This window comes from Mandrillus leucophaeus, unplaced genomic scaffold (genome assembly GCF_000951045.1).
Source record: "Mandrillus leucophaeus isolate KB7577 unplaced genomic scaffold, Mleu.le_1.0 Scaffold708, whole genome shotgun sequence".
NCBI lineage: Eukaryota > Metazoa > Chordata > Mammalia > Primates > Cercopithecidae > Mandrillus > Mandrillus leucophaeus.
In genome coordinates this window covers 1,722,272-1,747,679 of record NW_012107675.1, presented here as the reverse complement: position 1 = coordinate 1,747,679, position 25,408 = coordinate 1,722,272, and the positions used below count along the sequence as shown (strand labels likewise).

Genomic DNA, 25,408 nt, shown 5'->3' with positions numbered 1-25,408 from the left:
GCCTGTAATCCCAGCACTTTGGGAGGCTGAGACAGGCAGATCACGATGTCAGGAGATCCAGAGGATCCTGGCTAGCACGGTGAAACCCCGTCTCTACTAAAAAAAAATAAAAAAAACACACAAAAAATTAGCCGGGAGTGGTGGCAGGTGCCTGGAGTCTCAGTTACTTGGGAGGCTGAGGCAGGAGAATGGCATGAACCCAGGAGGCAGAGCTTGCAGTGAGCTGAGATCCAGCCACTGCACTCTAGCCTGAGTGACAGAGCGAGACTCTGTCTCAAAAAAAAAAAAAAAAGTAGCTTAATTAGGCATCCTTTGAGGGTAGTTTAATGATTAGCTCAATTATTGAAGTGCTTAGCTTGACTTCCTAATTTTAATTAAAAATATACTTGCCTTGTAGCTTTTTCTTAATATCTTTCTTAATATCATATACATATGTGTAGTACATTTAGATAGATGCCTTTAAAGATAAAAGTGAATGTAAACATTTTATTAAAATATTGTGGCTTTGATGTTACAGATGTTTGTCAAAAATAACTGGGAAAAAAACTACCTGAAAAATGAATAATGTATTTTTAAAAAATTCATGGCTGGGAACGGTTGCTCACGCCTGTAATCCCAGCTTTGGGAGGCTGAGGCAGGCGGATCACCTGAGGTCAGGAGTTCGAGACCAGCCTAACCAACATGGTGAAACACCGTCTCTACTAAAAACAAAAATTAGCCAAGCGTGGTGGCAGGTGCCTGTAATCCCAGCTACTCGGGAGGCTGTGGCAGGAGAATCACTTGAACCTGGGAGGTGGAGGTTGCAGTGAGCTGAGATCGTGCCACTGCACTCCAGCCTGGGTAATAGAGTGAGACTCCGTTTCAAAAACAAAACAAAACAAACAGACAAAAAATTCACAAGGCTCCTAGAAGAAAATTCAGATTTTTGGTCACTTTCTTTAGAATCAGATATATTACATGCTTCTTGTTGGAAAGAACATACATGGTAATTTAATTGGAAACTGAAATTATTTATATCTACTTTTTGAAAATATTTAATAGTTGCCCACTGACCACTTTTTGCATTTTTCCAGTAGCAGTAAATAAAAATATAATTGTATTTAGTAAATGAGGCTAATTTTTACTTGATTTCATTTCTCCAACTAGTATTCTTTTGGAAGTATATGTAAATATATATATGACAAATGAAATAACATGCTGAGCATATTTCTTTATATTTATTGGAGCTATGATTTTAACGTGAACATTCACCTAGCAAGGTTTTTAAATAAAAAGTAGCTGTTAATTTTTGTTTTATATTAATCTTCATTTGAAAAATAAGGTTTGCTTTATACAGCTTGTTATTTGTAAAAGATATGATGAGTCCTAGAACTTACATGGTAGTTATTGTTAAATATCAAGTTTTAAACAGTTGGAGGTGTTTTAATAATAGTGTTTGGTCTTTTTTTTTTTTTCCCCAAATAAGTGCAGTCTGGAACTTTTGAAGCTTTTCCTGGTGAAGTTGTTTGTTGAAGAGTGCTTAATCCTGCTCTTTCTTGAAAGTACATAGTCTTTTCTTGTGATAGCAGTACCTCTGCTTTTTCACAGCAGCACTCGGTCAGAGGTGACTATAAATCTGGCGGCATCAGCTATTGCAGTACTTTCTGCTAAATGTTTTTCCTTTTGTGTGTTTGTCTCTTTTTGTCTTTTGAAAAGGAGAAGAGTTGAAACAGATTTTTTCCATCTGTGCAGTCTTTGTACTGTATTTTTCATAATGTGTTGTATTTTTCTTTTAAAATTAACTGAACATAGTTGAGAAAAGAACTTAGCCATTAGGCATCTGGGAATGGATGCTGGGATAAAAAGCTGTTTTTACTTACATGTGAGAATTTACATTCTTTCTTGTTCATTTAACCCAGACCACTCTTGTTTATGACTACATAGTAAATAGTAGTTTGAGCAAGTGATTCCTTTAAAAGTATATTTGTGTATCAAAAACCATTCTAAATAATTGCCTGTGATAATAAATATAATTCATTTTTGCCTCTTCAAAAATAGTCCTAACTCCAAAACAGTGAATATTAAGAATGATTGTTTTCAACCACTCTAATTTGTTTACAAATAATAATAAATTTCTTACTAAAAATAGTGGAAGGAGGTAACTAGAGGCCTATTCCAACCCAGTGAATACTATAATTACATATTAGTCTGAATGCTGCAATTTTCTGTTGTAGTGCTTGTTTTATTCGCATTAAAAGAAAGCAGTTGACCAACCTAAGTTTTCAGATCCTGTTGGACATTTGTAAAATGTTTACAATTGTCTTGACTTAAAGTTTTAAATGTTGATGTACACATTTTTTCATGGTTATTCTTAGCATTTTGTTAAATTTTTACTGCAGAAATAGTTCATTTTGTAGTTTTACTTAAATGAGATTAGCAGAATATTAGCATTGAGTAAGCAGTAAAAATTAATTTTGCCTACTCTTATTATCTTGATGATGTGGCTATCTTCATTTTTAATATATTTTCTAAATAGACTTCATTTTTTAGTGCAGTTTTAGGTTCATAGCAAAAATAAATGGAAGGTATAGAGATATTCTATATACTGCCTGTCCCAAAACATTTGTAACCTTCTCAATTATCAGCAGAGTGGTACACTGAATCTACATTGACACATCACTTTCATCCAAAGTCTTTATGATAGGGTTCATTCTTTGTACAATTTTTGAGTTTAGACAAATATAATTACATGTCTTTCATCATTATAATATCATGCAGAATATTCTCATGTCCAGAGTTTTGTGCTGTTCCTCATGTAGATCTTGTACGTATTTGTTAGATTTATATTTAAGTATTTCATTTTTTGGGGTGCTAATATAAATTTCAAATAATTTCAGATTAATTATTTCAAATTCCACTGGTTCTTTTGTGGTATATAAGGAAGGCACTGACCTTTTTTTTTTTTTTTTTTCTTTTTTAGAGACAGGATCTTGCCCTGTTTCCCAGGCTGGAGTGTGGTGGCACAAACACAGCTCACTGCATCCTCGACCTCCTGGGTTCAAGCAATCTTTCTACCTCAGCCTCCTGAGTAATTGGGACCACAGGTGCACACCACCACACCCAACTAATTTTTACATTTGTTGTAGAGACAGGGTTTTGGCATGTCAGCCAGGCTTGTCTTGAACTCCTGGACTCCAGTGATCTTACCTCCCAAAGTACTGGGGTTTACAGGCATGAGCCACTGCGCCTGGGTGTGAATGAGTTTTATATGTTAAGCTTGCATATCCTGGCCGCTTGGCTATAGTCACATATTGGTTGCAGGAGTTTTTCTGTTGATTCTTTCTGATAGCTGCGTAGTTGATCATGTTATCAGTGAACAAAGACAGTTTTCTTTCTTTCTTCCTAATCTATCTGTATACATTTTATTTCCTTTGCTCATTGCATTAACTGGTGCTCCCATTACAGTGTTGAAAGGTGTGATAAGAGGGATATCCTTGCCTTGTTTCTGATTGCAGTGGAGAAACTTCGAGTGTCTTGCTATTAAGTGTGTTATCTGTAGGTTTTATGTAGATGTTCTTTATCAAGTTGAGGAACTTCCCCTGTATTCCTAGTTTACTGACAGTGTTTATCTGGAATGAGTGTTGGATTTTCTGCATCAGTTGATATAATCATGTGATTTTTCTTTTTTAGGCTGTTAATGTAATGGATTACATTAATTGGTTTTCAAATGTTGAACTAGACTTGCATACCTGGTATAAATCTCATTTGGTCATACTGTGTGATTCTTTTTATACATTATTGAATTCAGGTTGGTAAAATTTTATTGAGAATTTTTGCATGCATCTTCATGAGAGGGATTGATCTTAGTTTTCTTTTCTCGTAGTGCCTTTGGTATTTGTGTTAGTGTAATGCTGGGCTAATAAAATGAGTTAGAATATATTTCCTCTGCTTTTGTCTTCTGAAAGAAACTAGAAATTTGGCATAATTCACCAGTTAACCCATCTGGTCCTGGTACTTTCTGTTTTGGGAATCTATTAATTGATTCAGTTTCTTTAATGTATACAGGCCTATTCAGATTGTCTCTTTCTTCTTGTGTGACTTTTGGTAGGTTGTATCTTTCAAGGAGCTGGTCCATTTCATCTGTGCCATCAAAATTGTGGGCATAGATTTGTTTTTAGTATTCCTTTATTATCCTTTTAATGTCCATGGAAATTAAAGTGATGTCCGTCTTTCATTTCTGATGTTAGTAATTTGTGTCCCCTCTCCTTTTTCCTTAGCCTGGCTAGTAGCTTATTGATTTTTTTTTGAAGGAAGCAGCTTTTAGTTTTGTTGATTTTTCTCCTTTGATCTCCTGTATTCAGTTTCACTGATGTCTTTCTTAACTGTCATTATTTATTTTCTTCTGTTTACTTTGGATTCAGTTTCCTCCTCTTTTTGTAGTTTCTTAAAGTGGAAATGATTGATTTTAGCTGTTTCTTCTTTAATATATGTGAATCGAATGGTATACATTCCCTTTAAGTACTATTTTCTGTGTTTCCCACAAATTTTGATAAGTTGTTTTCATTTTTATTTAGTTCAAAACATTTAAAAATTTTTCTCGTAATATCTTTTTTGACCCAAGTGTTACTAGAATTGTTTTTTTTAATCTCCACATATTTTGGGATTTTCCAGCTCTTTTTGTTAGCAATTTTTAGTTTACTTCCATTGTGTTCCAAGAGCTGCCATTGTATAATTTGTATTCTTTCAAATTTTTTGAGGTATATTTTATGGCACAGAATATAGTCTATCTTGGTTAATGTTCCATGCGAGTTTGAGAAGAATGTGTATTTTGCTGTTACTGGATAACGTAGACTGTAGATGTCCATTATATCTAGTTGGTAGAGGGTGGTGTTGAGTTCAGCTCTGTTGGCACTTTTTTTCTGCCTGCTGGATCTGTCCATTTCTAATAGAGGGATATTAAGGTTTACAACTGTAATAATGGATTCGTATATTTCTCCTTGCAGTTTTATGAGTTTTTGTCTCATATATTTTGACACTCTGTTCTTAGGCTCAGACACTTTAAGGATTGTTGTGCCTTCGTGGAGAATTGACTCTTTTTTCATTTTGTAATGCCCCTCTTTATCTCTGATAACTTTCCTTGGTCTGAAGTCTGTGTCTGAAATTAATATAGCTACTTTGCTTTCTTTTGTTAGTGATAGCATGGCATATCTTTCTTCATCTATTTACTTTTATGCTATATGTGTCTTTATATTTAAAGTGAATTTCTTACAGACAGCGTATATAGCTGGGTCTTAGTTTTAGACCCACTTTGATGATCTGTCTTTTAATTGGTGTATTTAGGCCATTGAAGTTTAAAGTGAATGTTGATATACTTTGAATAATACCTACCATATTTGTTACTGTTCTCTATTTGTTGCCCTTGTTTTTGTTTCTATTTTTGTTTCCCATTCTTTTTATGCCTCTTGTGGTTTTAATTGAGCATTTTATATGGTTCCACATTTTCTCTTCTTTCTTAGCATATCAGTTTCTTAGCGTATCAATTATACTTTTTAAATTTTTTTAAATAGTTGCTCTAGAATATACAGTATACATTTAGAATTAATCTGGGTCTACTTTGAAAGAACACTATACTGCTTCACAGGTAATATGAGTACCTTATAATAACAAGAAGAAATTGTAATTCTTCTTTTTTTTTTTTTTGAGGCGGAGTCTCGCTCTGTCGCCCAGGCTGGAGTGCTGTGGCACGATCTCGGCTCACTGCAAGCTCCGCCTCCCGGGTTCATGGCATTCTCCTGCCTCAGCCTCCCGAGTATAGCTGGGACTATAGGCCCCTGCCACCACGACCGGCTAATTTTTTGTATTTTTAGTAGAGATGGAGTTTCACCGTGTTAGCCAGGATGGTCTCAATCTCCTGACCTCGTGATCTGCCCACCTCGGGCTCCCAAAGTGCCGAGATTACAAGCGTGAGCCACCGCACCCGGCCTGTAATTCTTTACTGTCATCACTTATGTCATTGCTGTCATTCATTTTGCCTGTATATAAGCATATGTAAGTGTTTATATATATAAACATACATAAACTGAATACATTGTTGCTGTCATTATTTTGAGCAAACTATTACTACTAGATCAGTTAAGAAATAGAAAAGTTTTTATTTTTGCCTCTATTTATTTCTCTAATGCTGTCTTCCTTTATGTAGAGCTGAGTTTCTGATCTATGTCATTTTCTTTAAGAAAAAAACAACTCGTGACATTTTTTGCAGTGCAGGTCAACTGGCAGCAAATTTAGTCAGTTTTTGTTTGAGCAAGTTTTTATTATTCCTTCAGTTTTGAAGGCTAATTTTGCAGTGCACAGAATTCCAGGTTTTTTTTCTTTTTAACTTTCTGCACTTGAAATGTTTTATTTCCCTCTCTTCTTGCCTGCGTGGTTTCTTGTGAGAGGTCAGAAATAATTTTTATCTCTGCACCTCTGTTGGTAAGGTGTTTTTCCAATGGCTTCTTTCAAGAATTTTTTTTTAATCTTTGCATTTCTGCAATTTGAATGTAATATGTCTAGGTGTAGCTTTTTTTTTTTTTTTTTTAAGCATTTATTCTGCTTGGTATTTTCTTAGCTTCTTGAATTTGTGGTTGGTATCTGACATTGATTTAGGGGAAATTCGCAGTCATTATTGCTTTAAATGTTTGTTTCTGTTCCCCCTTCTCCTGGTTTTCCTGTTACATGTACACCTTTTGTCGTTGTCTCACTGTTCTCAGATACTCTGTTCTGTTTTTTCCAGTCTTTTTTCTCTTTGCTTTTCAATTTTGGACATTTCTGTTGAGGTATCCTCAGATTAAGAGACTCTGTCCTTAGCTGTGTCCAGACTACTATTGAGTCTGTCAAAGGCATTCTTTACTTCTGTTAGTGTTTTTGGACTCTAGCATTTCTTTTTGACCGGTTCTTAGAATTTCTGTCTTTCTGCTTATATTGCCCATCTGTTGTTTGGTATTGTCTCCTTTATCCATTAGCGCCCTTAGCATATAGATCATGGTTGTTTTAAATTCCCAGTCTGATAACGCCACATTACTGCCATTTCTAAGTCTGATTCTGATGCTTGCTCTATCTCTTCCAACTGTATTTTTTGCCTTTTAATTTTTTCCTGATATCTGGACATGATGTACTAAGTAAAAGGAACTGCTGTAAATAGGCCTTTGGTGATGGTGTGGGGGGAAGGGAAGTGTGCTATAGTCCTGTCATTAGCTGTCAGTTTTTTAGTGAGTCTGTGCTCTTGCACTGTGAACTTTAGGAGTGCTTCTTAATCTCTTCTTCCCACACTTCCTCCTGCTCCCTTTTAGGTGGAATAGGAGGGCTAAAGTGGGCTGGAGTTGCGTACTTCTCTTCTTCTACTTGGAAGACTTGGGCCCACTGGAGTGAGTGATTTTTCTTCTCTCAGGTTGGTTGGTCTCTGATAAAACCCCAGCAGGTTAGTCTCTGGTAAAACTCTTATTTCTGAAGGCAGACCTTGTTGTTAAGAACAGAATATGCTCTTGCATATTTAAAAATGATTGCCTTTTCTCTTCCCTCTGCTGGTAGCGTGAGGGAATTTTCTCCAGTATTCATTGCGGAACTTTAGAGGTGAAATTTACAAAGATGTGGGGACATCTCTATGACTGGGTTTCCCTGGAGTTTTTGACTTTCTGACTTGTTTATTTTGAGCCTCCAGCTATTCCTCCGTTACAGTGCTTGCTTCCTTACCCAGACACTGGTTTTCACAGAGGTTTGTGCTTACGGGTTTCTGCTTTTAGCAAGTTGTGATTCTCTGTATCCACTTGTCTGTCTTTCCAGTTTGGGGGTAGTGGCTTGTCTTGTGATCTCACTTCTCTTACAGATCTTTAAGAAGAGTTGTTCATTTTCCAGTTTGTTCAGCTTTTTACTTCTTGTTAAGATAAAATGATGATTTCCATGCTCCTTACACATTACAGTGGAAAACAAGTTGATGTTAATTTTTATTGGTGAAAACATACGTGGTCTTCAAAAAGAGATTTTAAAACTGACGTTTATCAAGTAGGTGCAACTATAGAATAGGGGTACTCTAAAACTGTAATTAATCAGTTGGCAAAGGCTTTGTATTGCAAGCACATTCATAGCCCATAATATGCAAAATGAAGTGCTCTTCATTATGTTAATCTTTGGTAAAGACTTATTAAACTTGTTTTGAGCATATTTCCATTAAGTCAGTCAGAAGCTAATTTAGCTGAGATTGGGAAAATACCAAACATTTGGAAAATAAGACCTGGAAGGAGATAGGGAATTCATGATTATTCAATTAGAAAAAAAGGAAATCTAACAAGTTATTTAATGGATTATATGTATATAAAAAAATTATTTAGGGAAGGTAATGCTTAATTATACTTATGCCCACAAGGTTTCCCAGTGTTTCTCAACTATGGCTGTACATTAATTTGTGGAGCTGAAAAAAATAAAATGTACAAACAATGCCCAAACATGCTTGGATTTCTTCTCTAGAGATTCTGATTCAGTAAGTCTGGCAAGGGGTATGACATCTGTAATTTTTTGTTTTTAAATCTTCGTGGATGCTTGTGATATAGAGCCAGAATTGAGAAATATTGGTTTAAATGTTTGACAGGCTGGGTAGCAGTATTCTTAGGCAGATGGTAGAAAAGAAACATGTTAATTACTGTATATAGAGAGGATGTCGTTTTAAAGCAGTCATAACATCTTGAGATCTGTGGTGTAACCATGAGGAAATACACTGCCTTTTTGTTCTGCCACTGCCTTTGGAGACAGGGCTGTGAAACTGTTATGTGAAATATTTGGAAAGGAACTGGAGTTCCAGGTCTTGAGTTATGGTGTTTTTCCTTCTTAGCAGTTTATCACTGGTCAAGAGAACGAGCAATATAAAAGACCATGAAGTCTAATTATGGTTGAAAGGTCTATTCTTAAACATGCAAGGCTTTATCAGGTGCGGTGGCACATGCCTGTAATCTCAGCACTTTGGGAGGCTGAGGCAGGCGGATCATTTGAGGCCAGGAGTTCAAGACTAGCCTGGCCAATATGGTGAAACCCCATCTCTACTAAAAATACAGAAATTGGCCAGGCGTGGTGGTGCATACCTGTAATCCCAGCTACTGGGAGACTGAGGCATGAGAATCACTTTCACACCTGGGAGGCAGAGGTAGTAGTGAACTGTGATTGCACCGCTGAACTCCAGTCTGGGAGACAGAGTGAGACTATGTCTCCAGATAAATAAAATAAAATAAACCAAACTAAACTAAATTAAAATAAAATAAAATAATTAAGTTTCAGGTGATCCTCACACTTTACTGATCAGGTTAAGAATGCAAATGACATTTCACAGATGAGAAAACTATAGCACAGGTAGATTTAGTTATTACAGATCATCTAATATATTTTCATTTATTCCTAGTAACCTGCTACTTACAGAAGGTTTATTTTTTTTATCATTAGTAGAATAAATATATCATGTACTGCCGCGTTTATTTATTGACTTTCATTTATCCCCCGTAACAGTGTAGATGAAGAAATCAAAGGTTTCTAATGATGCTCAATGTTTGTTTGTTTTGTTTTTATGTTCACACAAAATAAAGGACAGCATTGGTCCTAATCTAAAGCTCATCCTCTTTTCAGTTCACAAATGCTTACATCAATATTCTTTGATCCCATTACAGTGGTATTTAGATTTTAACTTTGTTATTGAAAAATAATCATGGTTAAATCTCTTCGAGACTTAGGCCATTAAAAGTAAAAATCATCTACCGACTTTTTATTCATAGTAGTAATGCAATTCAGAGTAGCAACATTTTGAAGGCATATCAAAATACTTAAAAAGGTTTAAATTACCCTGTTTGCTGAAAGTAAAAGAATGTACTGAAAGAAATGGTAAGAGAGGTGTTTCTGATGAATTAAAATTGTGCTCTTGGGTTTGTCTTTTTTACTGTGGTATATGGTAGGAAGGAACAGTTTTCCCTTAAATTTTTTTCTTGGTTTATTAGGAGAATATCTGCTCCAAGAAATTTACTTTCACAGAATATTATATAATTAAACATATACTATTGTAGGATAATTTATTGTCATTTCTAAATATAGTTCATAGAAAATATCATGATCCTTATTCTTTAAACTTTGCAAGATATAAATGTATTTCTAGAAACCTCACAGGATATCACAGTTCTCTAGTTGCTTTCTATTTTATGTGTACCATGTCTTCCATTCCTAGGTTGGAAAATTGAATATGTCCCTTCTGTAGAGATTAGAGTGATATCATTACTTTTCTTTGCCTTGTTCCTCATTGAAAATAATTGATGAACAGATTCTCTGAAAAGATATATAATCTTAAAAATATTAATAATTTATAACATATACCAGTTTTGATACTGTCTCATCATAAAAGTAGAGGTTGTCAGAATATGTGTGTCAGACGTTTTCATAATACACAGTGGTAATGACAGTAGTGAAAACTTGCCCAGGAGCGTTACTCTCAGACTTTATCACAGACTGGGGGCCCATGGCATGTTTATTTTACTAGTTTTTGTTTCTACTTTGCTGACAGTACAAATCCCACAAAGAAGAATAAGCAATAAGAGGAAATATTGTTGTGATTGTAATAACCTAAAAAATAATCATTGAAGATAAAATGAATGGGCTAGAAATGTAATTTATGGGATTTTTAAGGGCCATAATGGATCCTAGAGAAAATCGAGTCCAATTTCCTGATAGTGACAGGATTCGAACATTTTTCCACTGTTGTGTACTTTTTATTGGTTTTCTGAAAAGTGAACTAATCTTACCTAAGAAGATATGACTGGAGCAGACGTGGTGGCTTATGCATGTAATCTCAGCATTTTGGGAGGCTTGAGTCCGAAAGTTCAAGACCAGCCAAGGAAACAAAGCGAGACCTTGGCTTTACCACAAAAAAACAACAACAACAACAAAAAACCAAACCCAGGCATAGTGGCAAGTGCCTGTAGTCCCAGCTACTCTGGAGGCTGAGGCAGGAGGGTCCCTTGAGCCCAGAAGGTTGAGGCTTCAGTGAGCCATGATTATGCCTCTGTACTCTACCCTGGGTGACAGAGTGAGACCCTTACTGAAAAAAAAGGTATTACTGGATATAAAACATGTTTCTTAGGTTTTAAGAAAACTCATTCATTCATGAGTGTCTACTGTGTGTCATATGGTTTTCCAGGCTTTGGGAGTGAAGAGAGCAGATAAACGTGTTCTTATTACCTGAGACTGTTTGAGAGCCTTCCACACTCTAGGATGGAAGTATAGCATAGGCTGCCAAACATAGTTGTGTAATTCAGCCAAAGATGGTCCCAACTGAAGGAAAAGGAAGTAGGTACAGAATTCAGTATGACTGTATAATAAGCAAGGAGGGAAATCAAAGAATGGCATGAGCATATAAGAATAGTGTAGGACATGCTCGAATTTCAAATGAACTGATGTTTGTGAGAATAATTGAAAAGTATTTTTTTCAAGTAATACTCTTACCTGCAAAATTCTTATCTGTTTGGAGTAACTGAAGACCCAACTGTTAATATTGCTTTTATAATTCTGTTGCTAAACTTTTGAGATCCTTGAGGATAAAGACTATGATTTGTACCCTCAGTGCTTATTAAAGTTCTCAAATAAGAAAAATTGAATGGGTTAAGCAAACATGGTTAAGGAATATCACTCTGTAACTTGCCATCTTTACCTCCTAGGAGCTACAAAATGGGAGAACATGGAGACTAATTAGGATCATTAGTACAAGAAGCTCTGCTTGTTTCCCCGTAATATGCCCATTTTTCTTGCCACACAATTCTGTATAGTAGTGAATGAAAGCAGGTAGGGTTGGAAAGAAACCAGTGGTCATGGGGAAGAGAGAAAGACTAGGTAAGTGATTCAGAATTCCAGAATGTGAGGTATGAAAACAAGGTTCTCCTGTTGTGTGGATCTGGAGAGAGGTCTTGGTTCAGGTTTTCTAGTATTAATGGTATAAGTCAGTTAGAGGGATACAATAACATAATGAAATGAACCCAATAATTGTATGTCTGATTCTGTACTGCTACTCTTCTCCACTTTAGAAACACACTAAAGGAAACCACACTTCCAAAAGTATGTGCATAGTTTAAAGATTAAGTAGTATAGTATAGTGGGGGCTGTGATGAAAAGTACATGTCCTACCTTGCCCATGCCTACCCCTTCCCGAGAAGGGTCCATTTAATTGTTACTGGTCATGTTGCTAACTCTGAATAAAATCTCTTGCCAATGTTTTTTGATTCCTCAACTTTATAAATTATTGGTTGATTTCCTGCCTTAATAAAATTTGCCTCATATCTCCCCTCCCCTGTAGTCTTGTGCCTATTCTTACTTTGTTTCCTTGTTACCTTTGTAAATTTCAAAAAGTATCTTATAGTTAATTCTGTATTTCTTGCTCTGTCAGTTGTGCATACTAGCTCTTGGCTCCCCACTCTGTAAAATGAGAATGTTAATCCATCACTTTTCCATGTTTGTTTCCTCTTCCTTTTTTTTTTTTTTTTTTTTTTGAGACAGAGTCTCACTCTGTTACCCAGGCTGGAGTTCAGTGGCGCGATCTTGGCTCACTGCAAGCTCTGCCTCCCGGGTTCACGCCATTCTCCTGCCTCAGCTTCCCGAGTAGCTGCGACTACAGGTGCCCACCACCACGGCCGGCTAAATTTTTTGTATTTTTTGTAGAGATGAGGTTTCACCATGTTAGTCGGGATGGTCTGGATCTCCTGACCTCATGATCCGACCACCTCGGCCTCCCAAAGTGCTGGGATTACAGGTGTGAGCCACTGCGCCCGGCCCTGTTTCCTTTTTCATCCTCCTTTCCTTTGCCAACTGTAGTCACTTGTAATTAATATAAACTTTTAGTTTGATTCTAAAAGTTGAAAATGGGTGAACAGTATGTATTATGACTTTTTCCTGTGATGACTTTTTTATTCCACAGTCAAATGATATCCTGTGAATACATTTCCTTTCTTGTACAGCTGCTTTTCTTCCTTCTCCCCCACTTCCCTTATGCATTGGCTGCTGTCATCTCATGGTTAAATGCCTGAGGCTTCTCAAGGATGGAATCACATCTCTGGAGCCCTCTTGTTCTCATGAACCTGCCTCCAGTGAATACCTCCTTGTTCTTCTCTAAGCTGGACCAGTGTTGTTTATGTCAACTGTACTGTTTTCCTCCTGGGTTTTTTTCATCTTTTTTTTCTGGGTTAAATTCAGTGTTTATTAGATTCCCCGTCATTGCCTTGTGTGTGGGGGTGGGGGGGCGCGGTTTACTCTTTCAATTTATTGGAGCATAGTCTTAAATGACTTCCAAAAAGAATGATACGATATTTGAGGCCCATGAATATCTAGAAGTCTTTGTTCTATATTTAGATCTTGTCAGGGGTTTGCTTGAATGTCTTTATAACTCTGGGGACATTACTTTACTATTTTCTAGCAACTAGTAAACATTGCTAGCAAACTAGCAATTTGATCATTTCTTTGCAGGTGGTCACTTGTTTGTTGTTTTGTTTCTTTTTCCCTGGAAGTCTATAGGTCTTCTTTTTAAGCCTTAAGGAACATTTTAGAGTGGCGTATTTAGGTTGGGACTAATTTCGTTTATCATTCTGTGTACTTCCATCTAAGGACCCATGTTCATTAGAAGCGGAGTAAAATCTGTTTTCTTCTATTATTTCGTTGATACTTTTCTTCTTTTTCTTTGTTTTCTCTTGTTGGATGTTACATGTTCTGAAATGATCCTTATATTGCTTACTTTTTATTTTATATTTTCTGGTCCTTTATTTTTTGGCTTAACTTTTTTAAAGGGATCTTGGAATGAAATGACAGCATACATATTTGTTCAGCTTGGTATCTTGAACCAAAGACCTCTGTATACTACTTTTCAGTCATTATAATATCCAAAATTGGGATTTTCTGAGCAATTTTCATCAGCATATTTTAGGAATTAATGTAGATTTTAAACTATTAGTGAGAAATGCAAATGATTGTAATTTACAAGGGTAAAATATTTTTCTTGGGACTTTTACTTACATGTATTTCTAAAACCATACTAATTCTTTACATGATCAACATTCTTATTTATTTACAAGAATATTGAATTTTCTTTGTTGCTTCTCATCTGTTAAATACGTCTTGTTTGTAAATCGTGGATGAAATAAATTTAAAAAGTCAAATGCAGGACAGAAGGAAATAAGTAGCTGACTTGCAAAAATGCTAAACCGTAGGTTTTTTTTTCTCCTACTGTGCTGTATTTCATTTAGGTTGCTAAATAGTTAAATTCGTTCACTGCTTATGAAAAATGTTTAAATGTTTCAGATAAAAGTATATTTAAGACTATCATATGTTTTAATTTGTTTTCATTAAGAATTCTAGTGTTTGCTTGCCTTAAATTCATTGCCTTTTATTACCTATTAATATATGGTGTTAATATTTATCATTATACAAGCTAATTCTTGTTTTTAACAGCTTTAGTGAGCTATACTTACATATAATGATATGTAAGTATTGGCTTGTCAATTTCTGCAAACAGCTGGGATTCTGATAGAGATTGTTTAGGTTTTTTCGATAAGTTTGGTGATTATTGCCATCTTAATAATATTGTCTTTGTTCCGTGGATATAGGATATCTTTTCATTTATTTAGGGTTTCTTTCAGCAGTACTTTTTAGTTTTTGACGTTATAGGTCTTGAATTTCTTTGGATAAATTTATTTTTAAATATTCTATTCGTTATGATGTTATTGTAAGTGGAATTATTTTCTTAATTGCATTTACAGATCATTCATTGCCAGGGTATGATTTTTATGTATGTTGGTCTTGTATTATGCAACCTTGCTGATTCCATGTTGAATAGATGAGTGGTGAAAATGGACATGCTGTCTTTTTCCCTATCTTAATGGGAAAGCATTCAGTCCTTCACCAGTGAGAAGGATGTTAGCTGTGAGTTTTTCATAGATGCTCTTTGTCATGTTGAGGAAATTCCCTTCTATTTCTAGTTTTATTGAGTTGAGTGTTTAATCATAAAATGGTGTTGATTTTTGTCAGATTTTTTTTTCTACACCCGTTGAGATGTGTGGTTGTGCGCTGTATTCTAACATCGTGTATTCCATTGATCCTGTATACTTTTTAAAGATATGATTGTTTGTTTCTACTTCTCATTTAATTTTGCCAAGTATTGTTCCTCTCAGTAGCTATAGACTCTAAAATGTTTTTTGGCTTATCATTTTATACATGGAGATATTTGTAAGGAGGTTGTCTCAAAATTACAACTAGAATTAGAATACAGAATTCTAGCTTTTTGCTTATCTTGCTGGGCCATATTGCTTCATTATTAAAATTAATTTTTAAACGTGATACCCTCAGCTAACAATTGTTAACAATGAGAAATGACTCTAGTATATTATTCTTTAAATTAGCATATTGTTTACTATCTAATTGGTGTGTGATGTTCACTTACTACGAGTTACATTTAGTCTAGTTTTATAGAATTAGACCAATCTGGGTTTATTAAGTTTTATAGAGTTAGACCAATCTGGGTTTATTAAGTACTCAGTTGTGAAACGTTGATTGTAAATATATGTTCCTTTTCCAGTTTTAAGATGATTTACAATAAATCAGGAAGTAACATTTACATGTGAAAATGGGCTCTTAATATATTTTGCTGTGCGTGTGTGTTTGCGTGTGTGCTATAAGGGTTGGTAATTTATACTGTGGGTTCTGGAATTAGACGGCCTTGGTTCAAATCTCAGCTTCTTTACTAACTAGGTGAGTAGCCTTGAGCAAGTTACTTAAACTTTGTGCCTGAGTTTCCTTATTTGTAAAAACAGAGCTTATCATAGAGAACTATTGTGAGATAATACATATGTAGTATTTTACTTGACACATCTTAAGTGTTCAGCAAATCTCAGCTTCAGTGATGATGCTGGTGATGATGATGGTGCTGACGGTGATGATGTACTTAAAGACCTCCCAATTCCTCATTTATTCCTCCCTTCCCAACTGATCAACCAGAAAAAGCCATTTAAGCAGTGAGATTAATGCTTGTTTTGAATTTGATATACACTACTGTAAAAAAAAAAAAAAAAAAAAAAAAAAAAGGTTTTACTGGCTCTGGCGTTTGTTTCTGCTCATGTGTCCTGTACACCTCTTCCTGCTTGTTCATTGATTGCTAGTTTTGTCATGTTATTTTTTTTTCTGTAATTATTTCTTTTTCTCCTATTGCTTACATAGAGGGTCGTGACTAAATTACAGAGCCTTGTGTTCAGAGACTGTGCTCCTGATCTGTTTTAACTTTGTCTCGTACATCTCTTCATAAATACGCCAGTGATAATGGTGCTTGTCTGAACATGGACCATGAGTCTAGCTGTGCAGGAATTATCTGACATGTATCGTGGGTCAGATAAATTAATTGGTTTGCTTTAAAAACAAGAATTACTAGTGGGATTAGGTAGTTATTATGGCTCTTGTTAGTCAAGCAATAGAAAAATTGAGGACAGAAATGTACCTGAGATAGGAATATTGTATTATCTTCAAAAGAATACATTGAAGTTTAGAGTTACAAGCTAAGATACAGTGACAGAAAAAGATACTTACGTTTCCCTTATCGTTGATTTATACGTATATAAAAGAACAAATATTACAGTAGTAAGTGAGTATTTCCTCACTTAATAAATTTGCGGTAATGTTCAGTGTATAATCTTTTGGTTTTTCTTCATTTTAGTTTCCGACATTTAATTTTTTTCATTTAATTGTGAACATAGCCACAGTAAATGGAAATCACTAAGCAGATCTTCATTACAGTGTTTGACTTTTTTAATAAAAATGTTAACTCGGTAATGTCAGTATTAGGAAAGATCATGTGCAAGGAATAATAATTATAGATGCGAAAAGATATGAATGTTTGGTGATCTAATAAATTCAGTGTTGACATTTTCTTGTATTATAATGGTATGTCCACTGTCAGGGAACATTTAGTTCTAGCCAACATGGTGAATAATACATTGTCTTAAATAATGATTGTGGATACCATTTGGTAAGTGCACTCTATGTGGTTTAATCCTCACTGAAGTTCTGCAAGCTAGTCTAGATAGGTCTTATATGCATTTTATAGATTAGATAGTTAAGACCTGTAATAATTCTCTCCAGATCACAGCATCTAATAGCAGAGCTGGCATACGAACTAACTTGAAAGTAGAGGTCTTCAAGTCTCATTGTGCCTCAGATGGTTCCTGTGGCACAATAAGTAAATAAATAATAAATAAATGAACAAACAACCTACCCAGGCATCTCCTCTGAAAATTCGGGTGTAGCAAGTTTGCAATGGGGCCACAATTCTGATAAACTACCAGGATAGGGAACTACTTGCTCTGAACTTTGTGTCCTTTCTATGTTAGTTTCTCAAGATTACATGTATCATTATCTGTTCTTAGAACTTAATTTAAAATTTTTTGTTATGAAGTAATAATGTACGAATTTTTCTTCCAATCCATAGGGCAGTTTTGGTGGTAGGACCCCTTGGGGCTAGCTGCATCTGTACAGTACTGCCTTATTTACAGGAAAAAGGGAATGAAATAAGTAACTTTGAGAAAAAATCATTTCTCTGAGCCTTAGAAATGTCACCTGTAAAACATGAATAATAACTACCTTTCAGAATTAGTGTGATGATTAGGTGCCATTATGTATTTAAGGCATAGTGCCTAACCACTTAGTAGTTACTCAGTAAATGGTTCTTATTGTTTATTAAGAAGTTATTTTTATCATATTAGCTAGAAGTTAAGGAACTGTGTTATATCAATTTTAAAGTACATGTTTTGTTTAGAGTAGTGTCATACATAGCCTAAGAGTAAAACCTCTCTTGACCTCTGTGTAACTGACTTCCTAAATTTATAGACATTTTTCATTCTCTTTGGAGAAAACATTGATTGACGCCCATGGCAATTTGAAATTTCAAAACCAGTAAGCTATTTCTTAAGAAAGCTCAAATTAATAGACCTGTTGCTTATTCTTTACTTACCAAGAATCAGTTTTTCTGTATTCCCAATGTTTTTATGTCTATTGTATTAGATATTCTAATCAGGTAAATTACCTTAATATTCTATAAAATGATGAAGTACGAATGTCAAAAGAGATATTTTTAAATAAACATCTAAGATGAATGCATTTAAAAGACTTTATGAAAGTCAGTCACTTAAAATTTCCCTCCCGATTTGGTGTGGATACCTATAATGACTGAAAAAGAATAGTAAGACTGTATATGAATGCTGTACTTGTATTGTTTGGCATTATCTTTGAAGTTCCATTTAAGAAGTTAAACTGGAAATCTTATACTTGGTTAGTGATAGCTATGTTTTACTCAAGAAAAACAACTCTGATTTTTAGTTAATAGATTCATACTTAAAGAAAATATCTTTGCCTAATATCAAAAGATTAGCAGTATTATGTATGTTTTGTGATAAAATAATATGTAAGGTAAGTATAATTATTATGATTTTCTACAGTAACTCACTTTCAAAAAAATTCAACTTATTCTTTGATCCCGATCTGGTCTCAAAAGAGAGGTTTGACATTCATGTAAAATGGGAATTATAAAATATGCTAATTTATGCCAGAAAGAATAATTTAGCTGAAGAGATTAGAATTAGACTCACTGTACTGGGTAGAAGGGCAGGTTCTTTTTCTAAAGAAAGAAATGGGTGAACAGATACACAGATTTTTCTTTTTTATGGCCTGTCATGGTGTGATTTGCACATTGCCAATACTATTAATTTGAAATCTGGTTTCCTGCAGTTGTATTTGAGCAACTGGTATAGCAAAAATACTACTACTACTGTTACTACTACTACTACTACTACTGCTGCTGCTGCTACTGCTACTACTATTATTACTACTAACAATAATTCTAGGTGTTTAAAGAGGTGGGTACTATGAGCTAAACATACTCAACCTGTTAATTTATAAAATTTATAATTAATTGCTAGTAATAAATAGAAAAAACTCTTGAAAATGAGTACCGTCTAGAAAATTTCTAGAAATCCAAAGGAAAAAATCATAGCAAATAGGAATTAAACCTATGGCACAATTGTTTTCATTAAGAACTTTGTGGCATGTATTACTAGAATACAGAAACAGACTGTACCTGAATGTGAATTTATATACCAGCAACTATAATTTATTAAATCCCACCAAATTTTATTTTTACATTTTGCTTTTTACTTTAGGGTAATATTTAATAACTGGCAAAATGAGATTAGTTTACAGCTGATTAAAATGACTGCCTTCTTATTTCAAGTTTATGAAGGTAAAATGCATATAACAGTGCCTGACACATAGTGAGTTCTACAAATGTACAGTTTTTTTTTTTCTGTTCTGTTTTGATGTTTTTACTCAGCATGCTTTACTAATTTAGAGTGTAGACTCTGGAGCCAGAATGCTTCTTTATATTCTATTTTCGCTACTTCTAGTTGTGTGACTTGAGGCAGGTTACTTAATTTCTTTGTACTTCAGTTTCCTTATCTGTTTAAATGGGGGAAGATAACATATTCTTCATGAGTTATGAGGATTAAATGAGTTGATATAAATAACATTTTCATAATGCCTAACACGTGGAAAATGTTATATAAATATTTGCTGTTATTATTGTATGCCAATTCATTTTAATCAGTATCCATGCCTGTTGTAAAAGATGGACACATTCATTTGGTGAAACAAAATCATGTGTCAATTAGAAACATAGTTATGTAGTTCTTCATTATATTTTTAGCCTTACTTAAAAATTACACGGCAGAAATGAAAAATGACAGTAAAAAAATTACTGTTCCGAAAAGCAACATTCCAAAATGACATTTGCCTACTTTTCAGATTTGTTTGCTGATTACAGCAAAATTGGACGTCCTGTAGATCCAACCACCTTTGTCATCTTTTTGTTATTTTAAGATGAAGAAAATAATTTGGGCCAGCATAAAATGTATTACCTATATATTATCTTGTTTTAATATGTTGCTGATGTTAATAATTCATTTTCTTCTAATTTGCTTATTTTGTTTAAACTTGTAATCTCTGAGACTTTTCAACAGAAACTATTAGATGGATGTGTAACAAACCTAGCTCTAAATCTCAACTTCAGTAAATAGCCTGTATTGAAAATGAGGTCATTGGAATATTTATCAGCCTATTATATAATTTACCAGTTTCAAAAAACCAAACAAATACCATAAACTCCTTAATGGAATTAATTACAGCTTTGGTCGTCCAGGAGTAGAATGTTATTGCCAGCATGACAGTGGAGCTGCAGTAATCCAGCTCCAGTTCCTGATTAATGAGGTTAGTGAATTGTTTTAATCATTTCTACTTATATCTAAAGTAGGGCCACATCTAGTCTTTCAGATTTCTTACATGCGTTCACATTTATTTAAATATTTGAACAAAAATTAATTTATAATCAGAAATAGTAATTCATTTTAAAGTAGCGTCATGAACAGTTACATAAATAATGTAAAATGTTTTCTCAAGACAATGTTGTAAACTAAATGGCCTAAGGTAAACGTTTTTGGTAAAACATGCTGCATTTAAATTTTAAGGGACATTGAATGCTGGGTAACATAGAAATCTGTATTAAAATATTTTTTAAAAGATTGAGCTTATTACAAATCAAAGAATGTGCTTCTTTAATGAATTGCTTTGAAATACAACCAAGAAACCAACATTCATTCATTAGAAAGTAGTTACTGCCCAGAGTTCTTAATTAACACACAAATATGTCAGTTGCTTTAAGTAATTGACATTGCCTTTCCTTTTGAAAGTATGGAAGGAGCTAGAGAAAACAGCATTTTATCAGCATAGGAAACACGGTTTTTGCATATTTTAAGAACATACGAGCAGCTCTGAGAATAGATGTTTACTACAAGTATTGATAGGGAAAACTGGTCGTAGAAGGAAGAAAGAGAAATTGCTTCAGAAAAGGCTCTGATCTCCTTAAATATGAGGATAGATTGTGGACATTAGTTTAGTCCATAAACCCTTAGGCTCCGTGGAATAATTTCTTAAATGTATGTGAGAGAAAATAAATTCCTGAATACCTATGGCTTTTGATAAATGTTTTATTCATACCAGAGGATTTAAGAAAGGCATCCTGTGTATAAAAAGATACTTATGACAACATAAAAACCTCCATAAAACTGTAATCCAAATAATTTGCAATTGTCTAGATTTTTCAAGGTCAGCGGTTGTGTTTTTAAAACCTTCAGTATCCTGTATAGAAGTGTATATCAGGCATTTTAAAATGTTAAATTTTTAAAAATTACAATGTAGAAAGTTGTTGAAGCCATATATGAAGACTCAGATTATTTTTCCTCTTTTAAAGAATGTTTTATTATGGAATCATTATACTCATGGTTAAGTTTAAAAATAGTTTCAGAGAGAGCTTGTGTACCCTTTTAGCTTCTCTCAGTAGTAAAATTTTTTATAACAATAATACAATAGCAAACCAGGAAAATGACATCAAAACAATACTATTAACTAGACTATAGACCTTTATTTAGATTCTCCAGTTCATATATGGACTCATTTGTGTGTTTGTGTGTGTAGTTCAATTTTATCACATGTACAGATGTATGTAAGGACTACCACATCAAGATACAGGTCAGTTCCCTCAGCACTAAGGGAAGGAATTCCCTCAGAAATAAAGAAGTGCCTTCAATACTAAGGGAATCCTTTTGTAAGTGAATTCCTGCTCACCCTCAGTCCCTGGCAACTATTAACCTGTTTTCTCTCTCTCTCTCTCTCTTTTTTTTTTTTTTTTTTTAAGATGGAGTCTCACTCTGTCACCCAGGCTGGAGTGCAATGGCGTGATCTTGACTCACTGCAACCTCCGCCTCCCGGGTTCAAATGATTCTCCCGCCTCAGCCTCCTAAGTAGATGGGACTACAGGCGCATGCCACCACACCCAGCTAATTTTTGTATTTTTAGTAGAGACAGGGTTTCACTGTGTTGGCAAGGCTGGTCTCTTAACTCCTGACCTTGTGATCTGCCTGCCTCAGTCTCCCAAAGTACTGGGATTATAGGCGTGAGCCACCATGCCTGTCCTGTTCTTCATTTTTATACTTGGTTAAGATTATTTTTTAAAGCAACACTTGAGCCAATGTTAATAAAATACGGCAGATCATTTACTGTAGACCTAAATTTTAGAAATCTTAAATTTGTGCTGTTTTTATTCATATTAAGTATTCTTTTTCTCTTCAATAAGATTGATCATAGACTTCTTTGGAAGGGCCATTTTTTTTTTTTGACCTGCTTAAATGTTAAATTATAAATACATAAAGGTAGTTTTTTTTGGTTTGTTTTAAAAAGTGGAGATCTGACAATTAGGTGGACCTGTTTGCTTTCAGATTTGGAAAACTATATACTATATAGGTGAAGGAGCCACCATAAGAGGAGGTTAGTTGTTATTGCTATTTTGGCTCTGTGTCTTCTCTTCTTCCTGGAGATTTTGAGATGCGGTAAACATATTAAGAAAGAGGGTGACATGGCCTTTTATTTGATGGAAATAAGAAAGAGCAGTACAAATCTTTGACACCCTAAGTATTTTGAGTTTCTCTACTTCAAAGTGATCTAGATAAGACAATGCTTTTAGTGAAATGGAGAGAATGTGGACTTTATGTATTTCTGCTTTCCAGTTGTCATGTCCTGTCAACAGAAGTTACACACTAGGGTAGCCCTCATAGAATTTTGAAGATGGAAAGGAGTTGGAGAGATAATATAAATCTCGTCCTGGTAGCTGTTTTAATTCTTCTGAGTAGATGAGAAACTCTTATTTTGAAAGAGGGAGACTTTACAATTTCTTACAATAACCTAAAAGATTGGTCTTACAAATCTTTTTTGAAATTAATGTAAATTCGGCATCTTACATCTCTTGTCTTACTCTTCTCTCAGTTCTTGATGATAGATTTCTAACTCCTTTGAAGAAAAGCATTCAGATGTCTTAATAAATCAGCTCTAGTCTAGAGAGTCTTAATTTTATTCACAATTGTCACATTGCATTTACAATTTTATATCAGTATCATCTCTAGAGGTTTTTCAAAGTATACTTGCATAGATCTTTGGTCTGTGTCTTCAGCCATTTTCTGTTGCTATAACTGAACACCTGAGTCTGGGTAATTTATAAAGAAAGAAGTTTGTTTATTTAACTTTTGATTCTGGAGGCTGGGAAGTCCAAGATTGAGCAGCTGCATCTGGCTGACTTCTAGTGAGGGCCTCATGCTGCCTCATAACATGGTAAAGAAGCAGAAAGGGAAGCTCGTGCATGCCAGGAGAGCAAAGAGGTCACCCTCACTTTATAACAACTCACTAGCAAAAGAACTAATCCAGTCCTGTGAGGGAAGGAACTCCCTCCCTACCTGGAGACTGCATTAAACCCTTCACAGAGGCAGATCTTTTATGACACAAATGAGGGATGGTTCACCACCTCTCAACACCACTTCACTGGCAATTACACTTCAACATGATGTGTTTTGGCATTGCAAACCATATCTAAACCATAGCACTCTGGAAATTCTGATTTGTTGGGTTTGGGTGGGAATGAGCCACTTAAATGATTCTCAAATACGGCCAGGCTTTTTCTTCCCTATAAATAATAATATTTAGTTGTATCAGACATTTTAACATTCTAAATTAGTCAGATTTCAAACCTTCAGACATGGATATTACAGTGTGCCAAATGCTATGTTTATTTTCCATACCATTCTAATAGTAGAATTATGATCTGAGCATAGTACTTTCATAAGGATTTGTCTTAAGCCAAATGAAATGAGGGTGTTACTTCATATCATATTTTGCTCTGCTAATCAAGGAGGTATGTATAATAGTTACAAAGTTACTTACAGTCTGATCTCTAATGTTAAATAACTGGATGTTAACCATACTATTCCACTAGATCCTAGTATACTTTCGACTTATGAGATACTAAATTATACTTTAAATTATTGAAGAAGTTAATTTATTTACGTACATGTAATACACATGCACTTTTTACATCTGCTGTTTTGAATTTGAGGCAAATGTTTCTTAGATCTAAATCTGCTGGCAGAAAGTTTTGAAATTTGGGAAGGAGATATTTCTGGCAGCTATTGAGTAGTCTTCATGTTTATAAAATGTATTATATATGAAATGTATTATTTTTGATTTTTAAGGGAGCTCTTGTGAGTGCCTTGGCTGATGACACCTTACACTTATGGAATTTGCGTCAGAAGAGGCCTGCCATACTACATTCGCTTAAATTTTGCCGAGAAAGGTAAGAATTCTCCCAGTTATCCTATGTATAGGATATTTACTATTATGATATTTTCTTGAATTTCAGTCTTTGATTTTTTTGTGTGTGATGGACCTTATGCACAATCTAAAAACTAATTCAAAAACTTCAGAGGATATACTGAAAAGCAAGATTCCTTCTTTTTTAGATCCATCTTACTTTCTTCAAGCAACCACATAAGTTTCTTTTGTGTCCTTGTGGAAGGATTTACAGGGCATATATAAAAGAAAAAATCTCTGTATATCTCCTCTGCTTTTTTTTTTTTTTTGCATAAAAGGGAAGCTATTACATACTCTTCCTGTAACTTGTTTTTACTTAACATATCCCATAGATTGGCTCATATCAGCACATTTAAATCTTCCTGAATCATTTTCATAACTGCATAGTATTCATTTTACTCTGTTGTGATGTTATGTTACATATATGTCTTTGTCTACATATACAGGTATATCCATAAGATAAATTTGTAGAAGTAGATTAGCTTGGTCATAGAAATTTCTTCTAATATGACTTATGAATTTGGGGCTTTGATTGGAAAAACTTTTTCACCCTTATTTTATTAGCCATTGTCCTCTATATGTTTTTGTAGTACTCTTTTTTTTTTTTTTTTGAGGCATAGTTTTGCTATGCCATGATCTGGGCTCACTGCAACCTCTACCCGCCAGGTTCAAGCAATTCTCATGCCTCAGCCTCCTGAGTGGCTGAGACTAGAGCGTGTACCACAACACCCGGCTAATTTTTGTATTTTTAGTAGAGACAGGGTTTTGCCATGTTGGCCAGGCTGGTCTCGAACTCTGACCTCAAGTGATCTGCCCTCCTCAGCCTCCCAAAGAGCCAGGATTACAGGCATGAGCCACCATGCCTGGCCTTTCTAGTACTCTTAAAGTTTTACTTTTTATACTTAATATTTGATTTATATGGAATTTATTTTGGTATGAAATATGAGTAAGGATATAGTCCCCTCAATAATTTGAGAGACATATATTGTTATTTTATATACACGTGTGGTTGTATATATGTGTATGATATGTAGTTAACATTAAAAGCACAATCTTTTTTTATGTATTTTGAGGAAATTTTTAAAATTTTGAATCTTATAGGAATACC

At 34.5% G+C, this 25,408-nt stretch overlaps 1 protein-coding gene across 3 annotated transcripts in view; it reads left to right on the top strand.

Annotated features, from left to right (window-relative positions):
• STXBP5 (syntaxin binding protein 5 (tomosyn)) overlaps positions 1-25,408 on the top strand; it is a 189,958-nt gene that overhangs the window by 11,480 nt on the left and 153,070 nt on the right. For all 3 annotated transcript variants that reach the window (XM_011964818.1, XM_011964817.1, XM_011964819.1), the window contains exons 3-4: positions 20,238-20,319; positions 24,183-24,283. In XM_011964818.1, coding sequence (XP_011820208.1) covers positions 20,238-20,319; positions 24,183-24,283 — 183 coding nt within the window. The remainder of the gene's footprint in view (positions 1-20,237; positions 20,320-24,182; positions 24,284-25,408) is intronic.